This window comes from Salmo salar, chromosome ssa21 (assembly GCF_905237065.1).
Source record: "Salmo salar chromosome ssa21, Ssal_v3.1, whole genome shotgun sequence".
In the NCBI taxonomy this organism is placed as follows: Eukaryota; Metazoa; Chordata; class Actinopteri; order Salmoniformes; family Salmonidae; genus Salmo; species Salmo salar.
The window spans coordinates 26,250,612-26,263,452 of record NC_059462.1 but is presented as its reverse complement, the minus strand read 5'-3'; the positions used below and the strand labels follow the sequence as shown (position 1 = coordinate 26,263,452).

General features: G+C 41.3%; 1 protein-coding gene across 2 annotated transcripts in view; it reads left to right on the top strand.

Annotated features, from left to right (window-relative positions):
* Positions 1–12,841, top strand: part of si:dkey-100n23.5 (cyclic AMP receptor-like protein A) — a 103,278-nt gene that overhangs the window by 16,607 nt on the left and 73,830 nt on the right. The window contains exons 3-5 of one of the 2 annotated variants that reach the window (XM_014164938.2): positions 4,298–4,352; positions 11,658–11,714; positions 11,876–11,936. In XM_014164938.2, the coding sequence (XP_014020413.1) occupies positions 4,298–4,352; positions 11,658–11,714; positions 11,876–11,936 (173 nt within the window). The remainder of the gene's footprint in view (positions 1–4,297; positions 4,353–11,657; positions 11,715–11,875; positions 11,937–12,841) is intronic. The other variant, XM_014164939.2, reaches the window with a different exon arrangement.

Genomic DNA, 12,841 nt, shown 5'->3' with positions numbered 1-12,841 from the left:
TCAAGTCAAAGACAGGGTCACCAAAACCATAAAACCAGCTAAAATGATGCACTAACCTTTTACAATCTCCATCAGATGACACTCCTAGGACATTATGTTAGACAATGCATGCATTTTTAGTTCTATCAAGTTCATATTTATATACAAAAACAGCGTTTTACTATGGCATTGATGTTGAGGAAATCGTTTCCCTCCAATAACCGGCAGTCAAGTCAGCGTCAGAAATTAAATAATTAAAATTAGAAAACATTGGTAAAATATTATATTGTCATTTAAAGAATTATAGATTTACATCTCTTGAACGCAATCAACTTGCCAGATTTAAAAATAACCTTACTGGGAAATCACACTTTGCAATAATCTGAGCACTGCGCCCAGAAAAATACGCGTTGCGATACAGACTAGACGTCATGTTGGGGAGATCTAAAATCGAAAATACTATGTAAATAATCCATTACCTTTGATTCTCTTCATCAGATGTCACTTCCAGGTATCACAGGTCCATAACGAATGTAGTTTTGTTCAAAAAAGCTCATCATTTATGTCCAAAAATCTCCGTCTCGTTAGCACATGATGTAAGCCAGCCGGACTTCTCGTCATGAACGAGGGGAAAAAAATATTTCCGTTCGTTCAAACATGTCAAACGTTGTATAGCATAAATCATTAGGGCCTTTTTTAACCAGAACATGAATAATATTCAAGGTGGACGAATGCATACTCTTTTATAACGTATTGGAACGAGGGTACCCAACATGAACTAGCGCGCCAGGTGTCTAATGGGACATCACCGTTCCATGGCTCTTGTTCGGTCAGATCTCCCTCCAGAAGACTCAAAACACTTTGTAAAGGCTGGTGACATCTAGTGGAAGCAATAGGAAGTGCCAAAATATTCCTAAACCCCTGTGTTTTTCAATGGGATAGGTTTAAAGTCAATACAACACATCAGGTATCCACTTCCTGTCAGAAAATGTCTCAGGGTTTTGCCTGCCAAATGAGTTCTGTTATACTCACAGACACCATTCAAACAGTTTTGGAAACTTTAGAGTGTTTTCTATCCATATATAATAAGTATATGCATATTCTAGTTACTGGGTAGGATTAGTAACCAGATTAAATCGGGTACATTTTTTTTATCCAGACGTGCAAATGCTGCCCCCTAGACCCAACAGGTTAAATCATCACCCGTTTGTCGAAGTAGGCTGTGATTCGATGATAAATTAACAGGCACCGCATCGATTATATGTAACGCAGGACACGCTTGATAAACTAGTAATATCATCAACCATGTGTAGTTAACTAGTGATTATGTTAAGATTGATTGAAAAGTTTAATGCTAGCTAGCAACTTACCTTGGCTTCTTGCTGCCCTCGCGTAACAGGTAGTCAGCCTGCCACGCAGGCTCCTCGTGGAGTGCAATGTAAGGCAGGTGGATAGAGCTTTGGACTCCTAACCGGAAGGTTGCAAAAATGAATCCCCGAGCTGACAAGGTAAAAATCTGTCGTTCTGCCCCTGAACAAGGCAGTTAACCCACCGTTCCTAGGCCGTCATTGAAAATAAGAATGTGTTCTTAACTGACTTGCCTAGTTAAATAAATAAAAATCGGTGTCCAAAAATACCGATTACCGATTGTTATGAAAACTTGAAATCGGCCCTAATTAAACGGCCATTCCGATTAATCGGTCGACCTCTAGTTTTCAGTACCGGTGGGGTTGTGGGCACTCCCGCTACGCCACTGCTTATAACTAACATACTAAGTTAAGTATAACTATAACACATCTAAGAGGTGTCAAATATATTATATCCAGATCAGGGCTCCAGCTATGCATTTGGTTCGATATCTTGCTAGCTAAGTGGCTAGATGTTAAGATCAAGCTTCTTGCTTACAACAGAGACATTCAATCCCCTCCTGGAACAAGATTCCTATTGTGTGTTTTTAAAAAAATTATAATTTGAAATAGTGCCCCTTGTGTGCACTTCCAGTAATACCGTATGGTACAGAAACGGTATTTAGATCTGGATACCGCCCAACCCTTGTACTCACACACCTGATTCAATTAAATCATTGTCATATCTTCAAGCCTTTGATTAGCGGAATTAGGTGTGTTAGTGCTGGGTTAAAGCAAAAGCCTGGACACCCTGTGGTTTTTCAGGACCAGGATTAAAGAACCCTTTGTTAAAGGATTTGTCTTGCCTTAATTCTGCTATTCACTGATGACGTGATGATGCAGGGAAGAGTGGAATCTTTAGTTGGTGGCTGGGTTAGGGTCAAGGGTAGCGAAATATTGCACTGGAAAATAATCCATGTAGATCAAGAATGTGTATAAACCTTGGATTACGGATGCTATGTATTGGCCATTGAGAGGCTTTGAAGATACCTGTCAGCCATATTGGCTGGAGCAGTCCTCCATAGGAATGAATGGAATTCTACAGTATTTCAATTAAATGTTTCAAGGACAAAATGACATGTATTTAATAATTTTTTTGTAGTGAGGACAGTAACATTAGTACTGTCTTAAAGTACTTCAATAAGGAAAATGTTTTATTTTATTTTAAAGTTTAGCTCAGATAATATACTTTAAAAGTACGCATCAAGATGTCTGGAATATAATAAATGTGGCAAAAACAAATGTAGCCATTAATAAATGCGTTTCTATAGCTTCCAAAATCTTTTACAATGGACAAGGAGTACCAAAATGGCTTCGCAATGGCTTTAATACAGTGGCCCCTGTCAGTCATCTAGGGTTTATATACTGAACAAAAATATAAACGCAACATGCAACAATTTCAAAGATTTTACTGAGTTACAGTTCATATAAGGATATCAGTCAATTGAAATAAAGTCATTAGGCCTTAATCTATGGATTTCATATGACTGGGAATACAGATATGCATCTGTTGGTCACAGATAAAAGGTAGGGGCGTGGATCAGAAAACCAGTCTGTATCTGGTGGGACCACCATTTGCTTCATGCAGCACGACACATTTCCTTCGCATAGAGTTGATCAGGCTGTTGATTGTGGCCTGTGGAATGTTGTCCCACTGGAACACGCTGTGGTACGCGTAGATCAAGAGCATCCAGAACATGCTCAGTGGGTGACATGTCTGAGTGAGTATTCAGGCCATGGAAGAACTGGGACATTTTCAGCTTCCAGGAATTATGTACAGATGCTTGCGACATGGGGCCGTGCATTATCATGCTGAAATATGAGGTGATGGCGGCGGATAAATGGCACTACAATGGGGCTCAGGATCTCGTCACTGTATCAATAAAATGCAATTGTGTTCTTTGTCCGTACCTTATCCATGCCCATAGCATAACCGCAAACCGCTCACCCACACGACACCATACACACTGTCTGCCATCTGCCCGGTACAGTTGAAACCGTTGATTCATCCGCGAAGAGCACACTTTTCCAGCGTACCAGTGGCCATCAAAGGTGAGCATTTGCCCACTGAAGTCGGTTACGACGCAGAACTGCAGTCAGGTCAAGCCCCTGGTGAGGACGACACACAGATGAGCTTCCCTGAGACGGTTTCTGACAGTTTATGCAGAAATTCTTCAGTTGTGCAAACCCACAGTTTCATCAGCTGTCCAGGTGGCTGGTCTAAGGCGATCCCACAGATGAAGAAGCCGGATGTGGAGGTCCTGGGCTGGCGTGGTTAGACGTGGTCTGCGGTTGTAAGGCCGTTTGAGCGTACTGCCAAATTCTCAAAAAAAATGTTGGAGGCGGCTTATGGAAGAGAAATTCTCTGGCAACAGCTTTGGTGGACACTCCTGCAGTCAGCATGCTAATTGCATGCTGCCTCAAAACTTGAGACATCTGTGGCGTTGTTACAAAACTGCACATTTTAGAGTGGCCTTTTACTGTCCCCAGCACAAGGTGCACTTGTGTAATGATCATGCTGTTTAATGTGCTTCTTGATATGCCACACCTGTCAGGTGGATTGATTATTTTAACAAAAGGAGAAATGCACACTAACAGGGATGTAAACAAATTTGTGCACAAAATTTGAGAGCTATAAGCTTTTTGTGCGTATGGAAACGTTCTGGGATCTTTTATGTCAGCTCATGAAACATGAGACCAACACTTTATACTTTTGTTCCGTAGACATCATTGATGTAAATCAGCAGGAAGTGCACTGCTCTTTCATTTCAATATATATCATAGGTAAAGCTATACCCAGCCTTACTGAGTTATATAGGAAGGTAAGCCAAAACTATGCAGGAATATTGAAAGAGTGCAGAGCTATGCAGGAATGTGTCATATGAACAATTGTCTCGTTACTCTCTCCTCAGCTTTTTCATGCTGTTTGTAATCTGGCTTCTGCGCCGGTATCACTCCTTGGCCCAGGTAATTTGTCTGTGTGTGTTTCTGTCTGTGTGTGCTTTGAAGTGCATCAGAATGCTTACTTCTGTGCCATAGCAAGTCTGTTTGATTAGGCTACTCATGACAAATTACAGCGTAATTGAAATGTACAAATTTACAGTTATGGCTCATGATCTGTATCTGATAATGATTGAATGCTTGTGTTTTCCCCTGTCCAATTAAAGTAGTCTTTCTACACTGGTGAATCTGCAGCTAATAGTTTTAAGACTTCTACTGTACTCATCAATCCAACTACAGCCAACACAACTGTGGATGGAAGGTTGTTCTAAGAATCTTCCTGGTGTGTAGTCTCAGTTGTTGCCGCTGGACATATTTACGCATAGTTGGTCCCAATTCAACATGAAGAATGGGCCACTGACAGTTAGTCTGAGTTTTGAAAAATCAACTCAACTCATCGATATTTATGTGGCTGTAGTTGAGTAGATGTGTAGATGCCTTAAGGCCACATTTAGGCAATGTTTAAACTAACATTACCTTGCTCTCTTTAAATTTCAAGAGATAATGTCGTTTGTATGCATATCTGTTTTGTGAGTGTGGGGGTCTTGGTGTGTATTTGTGCACGTGCGGGCATACAGTGCATTCGGAAAGTATTCAGACCTCTTGACTTTAACACATTTTTGTTACGTATTCTAAAATTACTCTATTCTAATACTGATGAGGAAATGGTCTATTTAATCCATCTACACACAATACCCCATAATCACAAAGCGAAAACAGGTTTTTAGACATTTTTGCAAATGTATTAAAAATTCAAAACAGTTGCCTTTATTTAAATAAATATTCAATCCTTTGCTATGAGACTCAAATTGAGCTTGGGTGCATCCTGTTTCTGTTGATCATACTTGATGTTTCTGCAACTTGATTTGGAGTCCACCTGTTGTAAATGCAATTGATTGGACAGGATCTGGATAGGCACACACCTGTCTATATAAGGTCCCACAGTTGACAGTGCATGCAACGGTCGAGAGCCATGCGTCCTCAGAAACACGACTCCGCCAAGTTGCGCTGCTTCTTCACACTGCTCACTTAACCTGGAAGCCAGCCGCACCAATGTGTCGGAGGAAACACTGTACAATTGGTGACCGAAGTCAGTGTGCATTCGCCTGGACACCACAAGGAGTCGCTTGAGCGCGATGGGACAAGGACATCCCTCAAACTGAGCAATCGGGGGAGAAGGGCCTTTGTCTGGGAGGTGACTAAGAACCCAATGGTCACTCTGACAGAGCTCTGGAGTTTCTCTGTGGAAATGAGAGAACCTTCCAGAAGGACAACCACTTCTGCAGCACTCCCCCAATCAGGCCTTCATTGTAGAGTGGCCAGACGGAAGCCACTCCTCAGTAAAAGGCACATGACACCCCGCTTGGTGTTTGCCAAAAGGCACCTAAAGGACTCTGACCATGAGAAACAAGATTCTCTTGTTTGATGAAACCAAGATTGAACTCTTGGACCTGAATGCCAAGTGTCACGTCTGGATCCTGCTCCAGAGCACTCAGGACCTCAGACTGGGGCGAAGGTTCACCTTCCAACAGGACAACGACCCTAAGCACACAGCCAATACAACGCAGGAGTGGCTTCAGGACAAGTCTCTGTAGCCCAGCCAGAGCTCGGACTTGAACCAGATCGAACATCTCTGGAGAGACCAAAATAGCTGCAAAGAAAAATTAGAAAAACTCCCCAAATACAGGTCTGCCAAGCTTGTAGCGTCATTCCCAAGAAGACTCGAGTCTGTAAACGCTGCCAAAGGTGCTTCAACAAAGTACTGAGTAAAGGGTCTGAATACTTATGTAAATGTGATATTTCCGGGGGGCTTTTTTTGTACATTTGCAAAAAAAATAAACGGTTTTGCTTTGTCATTATGGGATATTATGTGTGTGTGTGTGTGTGTGTGTGTGTGTGTGTGTGTGTGTGTGTGTGTGTGTGTGTGTGTGTGTGTGTGTGTGTGTGTGTGTGTGTGTGTGTGTGTGTGTGTGTGTGTGTGTGTGTGTGTGTGTGTGTGTGTGTGTGTGTGTGTATTCATGTTTGTGATGACTGTGGAGCAGGTTTAGCTGCATTCTGTTCTGTTATCCTCCTAATCTGGTGTAAATGACAGCTTTGTCTATGTCTACCCTTGGACCTGTACCTCCCCCCTCTACCCCACTTCCTCTCTCTCTCGCACATCAGAACAGAAAGTTGTTTTTACACTTTGTCATTTTGTCAAGTCTCTCAGAGTTTATTAAAGGAACCAGTCAGACTGTGAGAGGCTATGAGCAGTGGGTGTATGTGTAGGGCTGTGGCGGTCACAACATTTTTGTCAGCCGGTGATTGTCAAGCAAATAACTGTCGGTCTCACGGTAATTGACCGTTAATTAACATAAACACATTTGGCATCTCCTGGCTTCCACACACAGCCTACAAGCCAAGTCTAATAGGTCCATGTCATATAGGCTACACCTTTCACAATAAATCCATGATTTATTTTAGACAGGTCTAAAGAAGCATGATATGAAGAAAATGTAGTCTAATTCAGAACAGACTAACATACTGAGTTGTCCTTATGTTAGGTCCTGATCTGGCTATGCCAAATGGCTGTGGGCTACACTAGGTCATTTAGCAGACAAGATTTGCTTATAATTCCGTGGCATTATTTTATATTATTTTATAGTATGAAGAATACAATTAAACAAAGCTGAATAAAATATAATATTTTCTCCAAATTATTTGATGGAGTGGTTAAAGAAACTGGTGCTCCTATATGCCTAATTTAAAGTTATTAATGTAACTTTAGTTGTTCTACAATCGTTGGCCTATATGTTTTGATTTTTAATACATTGTAAGGCTGCAAAAAAGTCACTCGGAAGGCATGAGCTCTGCTTTGTTTTTTTGCGCAGGCTGTACACGCTCCAATAGTCTCTCATTCACAATTTGACAAGCACTTGATAATGCCTTGAATTTCACGGCAGCATTCCCTTTGTGGCCGTAATGCACCCTAAAAAAAGTCCATGCATTTTGTGGCCCGAAGTGCTGCATTGTGCCCTTCTGCCTGAGTGTGCTGCGCAATCCGAAGCGTCTCTCACGTGATCAGGTTTTTCTCACAGGCTACAAGTTAAGATAGACGCGTCGGGGACGCAACTGCGTGCGTCCTTATCCAATTCCGACGTGCATATTGATGATATTGGATGAACTGTCCACATTTACTTTTCGTCAGCCAACAAGATGAGTAGGCCTAACAAACAGCAAAAGCACTAGCCTATGTCAATACATTATCCCCCATAGTACAAAAGTTGATCTATTCTGTGCGAGAAATAAATATTCCAAACATAGTTTGGGACAGTGGTGGGATGCAATAGATCCCAAATTAATACAACCACTAGCATCAAAAAAACTTTTTTACACAATGAAGCTGACGCAACAGATCAGAACATTTAGCTTAAAATGTTGATAAACTATTCAGTTATTTCTATACATTATAAGCGCAGCAATGCGCACATGGTAGTAGGCAATAAGCGCAAATGTTCCATTAGCGGAAAACACCTTTATCAAAAGTGACCGCAAATGCAATTATGCATGTAATGCTTTTATTATAAAGGTGCATTTTTATGGTGAAAATGATCTTACCCAAACTTGAAACTCACCCGCTGATTATGTATGCCAGTTAGGCTCTACAGTATTTTAAGAAGCTATTTGGCCACTTTAGTTGTGATACAAACCTTACGAAAACATATTGGCTTATGGGCTAGGCTACATGAGGTGTGCGACTATGATTCGAACAAGTTGCAAAAAAGGCATTGTTTCTTATGCTGGGCTTCATTCATAGGTGATAATATAGAATTCACAAGTAATAGGCTAATATTGTCACCCATCAGACTATTCTTGAATAAATCTTGTCTTTACATATACTAAATAATATATGTGTGACATTTATGATTTAGAATGGACCATTATCATGCACCTGTATTGAAGCAGAGGCAGCGGGAAAAAATACTATGCACTTAAATAGCGAATACCGGACGTTTTTCCCCGTGGTTTATTTTCATGACTGCCAGGTAGGCTATACTCCTGTTGTGAATATAAGCAATGTGCTTAATATTAGGAAAGTTGAGAAATAAATATAGTAGGCCTAGCCTATAGAAAGCTGATGGGATCCTCCACTTTTTATTAGCGGCCATCAATCTGTTTTCTCACGCAATTACATAGCATATAGAAATGTTATGCAACATGAGCTCATGGGCTCTCATGAAGTGTTTGGTTAGATTTTCGATTACATTTGCATTGATGTTAGAGTGACAATAGAGTGCTGAGTACCAGGCAGGCAAGTTTGGTAGGCCACTAATTGTCACGTGTGCTCCCTCTCCGGCCTCTAGGTCACCAGGCTGCTCATTATGGCGCACACCTGTCACCATTACAAGCACCTGTGCGTCATCAGTCTCACCTGGACTCCATCACTTCCCCGATTACCTTCCCTATACAGTTGAAGTCGGAAGTTTACATACACTTAGGTTGGAGTCATTAAAAATCGTTGTTCAACCACTCCACCCATTTCTTGTTAACAAACTATAGTTTTGGCAAGTCTGTTGTGTCATGCACAAAGTAGATGTCCTAAGTAATTTTCCCAACAATTGTTTACAGACAGATTATTTCACTAATAATTCACTGTATCACAATTCCAGTGGGTCAGAAGTTTACATACACTAAGTTGACTGTGCCTTTAAACAGATTGGAAAATTCCAGAAAATTATGTCATGGCTTTAGAAGCTTCTGATAGGCTAATTGACATCATTTGAGTCAATTGGAGGTGTAACTGTGGATGTATTTCAAGGCCTACCTTCAAACTCAGTGCCTCTTTGCTTGACATCATGGGAAAATCAAAAAAAATCAGCCAAGACCTCAGAAAAAATTGTAGACCTCCACAGGTCTGGTTCATCCTTGGGAGCAATTTCCAAATGCCTGATCGTACCACGTTCATCTGTACAAACAATAGTACGCAAGTATAAACACCATGAGACCACGCAGCCGTCATACCGCTCAGGAAGGAGATGCGTTTTGTCTCCTAGAGATGAACGTACTTTGGTGTGAAAAGTGCAAATCAATCCCAGAACAACAGCAAAGGACCTTCTGAAGATGCTGGAGGAAACAGGTACAAAAGTATCTATATCCACAGTAAAACGAGTCCTATATCGACATAACCTGAAAGCCCGCTCAGCAAGGAAGAAGCCACTGCTCCAAAACCGCCATTAAAAAGCCAGACTACCAACAAAAGCCAACTTATTGTGGGAAGCTTGTGGAAGGCTACCTGAAACGTTTGACCCAAGTTAAACAATTTAAAGGCAATGCTACCAAATACTAATTGAGTGTATGTAAACTTCTGACCCACTGGGAATGTGATGAAAGAAATAAAAGCTGAAATAAATCATTCTCTCTGCTGTTATTCTGACATTTCACATTCTTAAAATAAAGTGGTGATCCTAACTGACCTAAGACAGGTAATTTTTACTAGGATTAAATGTCAGGAATTGTGAAAAACTGAGTTTAAATGTATTTAGCTAAGGTGTATGTAAACTTCTGACTTCAAATGTAAATGTCACTCCCTTTGGTTCCTCCCCCAGTTGTTATTGTTTCAGTTTTATGTCTGTGCGTTGTTCGTGTTTCTTGTTTTGTATTATGTTGCGTTTATTTATTAAAACAACTACTTCCTGATCTTGCTTCCCAACTCTCAGCGCACATCGTTACACTAATGACCAGCAGCAGCATCAGAGCTTGGAGAAGCATAATTACCGTGACTAAGCGGTCATGTGGAACTTGACTGCCTTCATGACTCGTGACGGCCGGTGTGGCGGTAATACGGTCACCGCAACAGCCCTATGTATGTGTCAGGGTTTCTGTTAACCAGTAATAGCCAGCTTTTGGCCTATAAAAAAAATTTGAAAAGCTGATAAATAAAATTTACACCGGCCACTTGTTTGGGAGAAGTAGAAAAGAATCCCATTGCGAATAATGTTTTTTAGCCTATTCATTGATGGAAATACCTGTAGATGTAAATACATTTGACTGGTCATAATTATCGCTCTACAGATTCATTTGCATAATTTAGTGGAATTAAATTGGCGTGTGTAGGCTACAGTATATTTGCTGTGTATCTTATTTATCACACGAATACAGCGTACAGATACAGAGCCTTTGAGCGGAAAATCTGTCAGACAGCATGAGAGCTGCTGTGTCAGCATCTCAAATGGCAACGGAAGGCAAGCTTCATCAGCGCTTCACACACCACCTTGCAGTGAGCTATGCATTTTGGAAACATATACTTCATTGTTTGAAACCTGAACATTTTAATAGATATTATTAAGCATGTCTTACCTTGCTTCAAAGTAGCCTGTTAGATCTCCTCTCTTTCTACATTTCTAACGGATATTTTCATCTCTGTCACATGAAACAACTCTCATGTACGGTGCTCTTTAGACAACAGTGTTTTCCAGCTAATTGCATTATGGAATGAACATTCGCACGTAGCCTACTGCCTTGTGCACATCGCTTATAATGTGAAGAAATAATAGTTTATCAACATTTTAAGCTAAACATTCTGATCTGTTGCATTAGGCTCAATGCTTTTGAAAGTTTGTTTAATGTAGCCTAGGCCTAATGGTTGTATGAATTTGGGATCGATCTTCCCACAACTGTCCCAGAGTCAGTTTGACAAGCTGACCAATAGAATATGTAAACCTTTCTACTCTGGGGATAGTAGATTGACCGGCTGGCGATGTTGCTGTTGGTTACTGGTCTTGTTGTTTGAGGAAAAGTAAATGTGGACAGTTATTCTAACATCCTCAAAGTGCACATCAGAATTCAGTAAGAAGGACCGCGTATCGTTGTATCCTCAACTTGCATGTTCTGTTAATATGAATAACTATAATCTAAATGGGATTTCTGTCATCCTGAGCGCTGTGGGTGGACACCCTAATCAGGTTATGCACCTCATGCATATGGGTTAGATGTCTCAAATGTCCAACACCACATTGACCTAACAGAAACCCTGGTGTGTGTGTGTATAAATGTTTGTGTAGATGTATGTGGTTGTGTCTGTGCAGCGTGCGTGCGGTGAGGAGGGGCTCTCAGCCCTATTGTGAGTAATGAGATTAGCGTGGGTCGGCCTGGACCTGGGGATCGATCCCCAAGTCAACCCCAGACCACAGGATAAGTGGGCCATCTGGCCTCTCTCAACCTGTTATCTCTCTCTCTCCCTCTCTCCATGTATCTCTCTTTGTACTATCTCCATATCTCTCTGTCTCTCTACAGAAGATGATTTGCAGTCTGACAGTAGCGGCCTTCTTTGACAGTGTAGCGTATGTCATGGTGAGTCACTGTCACCACACACACACACACACACACACACACACACACACACACACACACACACACACACACACGTTCCCACAAGCACATTCACACCGAGAGCTACAGAGTGACCTCTCCGCTATTTTCTTGTCTCCCCTGTCTCCTCTCTCCTTCCTCAGGGTGATACCCATCCAGAGGGGAGTCTGTGTAACTTCCAGGCCTGGTGGCTCACTTATTTTGGTAAGATTCCCCGTGACCCCTCACATACACTACCCCTCACATGTCCATACATATCCCTTACAAATGCCTTCCCTACAGCTCACATCACCTTCTGACTCACGTTGACTGACCTCCTAATATACTGCTTCTTACCCAAGCTTTCTTTACCATCAATTTCTGACTCTCTCAACCTAGTCCTAAATTACTAATCATGTCTAACTTACTGATGACCTTCTAAGATACTGGAGCTGGTTTCACCATGTGGTTGAAAAAAAGTTGGCCTTAAATGCTAGGTCGGGCATAGCTACGTCTGACTTCCGGATCAGAATTTACACCTGGTCCACCAACCTAAAATAAGACTAGTCGTAGCTACGTCTGACTTCTGGATCAGAATTTACACCTGGTCCACCAACCTAAAATAAGACTAGTCGTAGCTAAGTCCGGCGTAAGCAATGCGCGTTCATGAGATTTGATGCTTCATAATGATGGTTGCTAGGCAGCGCCCGTTAGTAGGCTGTTACCATACTCGTGGCAGTTCTAAACTTTGCGAGGCATGTCACTTCGCAAAGACCACCACTAAGCATGCACAGTTTCTTAACCACAGCTGAATGGATCAATAAATAATTACTGTGGAAAATTCACTGAATGACAAAAATATTGAAATAAAGAGTAGGCTAATGCCATTAAAGGCATGTATCAAATTGTTGCTTTCTGAAACTCCCAAAGTCATCCAACCGTTTGAAATCATTTCAAGCAGTAGAGGTGTCTGGTCAGCTATAATTTCAGCACCTCGCTGCTTCGAGACAAGCGTGGTGTATCGTCTTGATAAATCAATGGCAGATTTTGTTTTTCTTCACTGAAACTCTGTTTGGATATTTGGTTACAGTTAGGCTGGGAAATGTTAACTATATTGAGTGTTCATGATG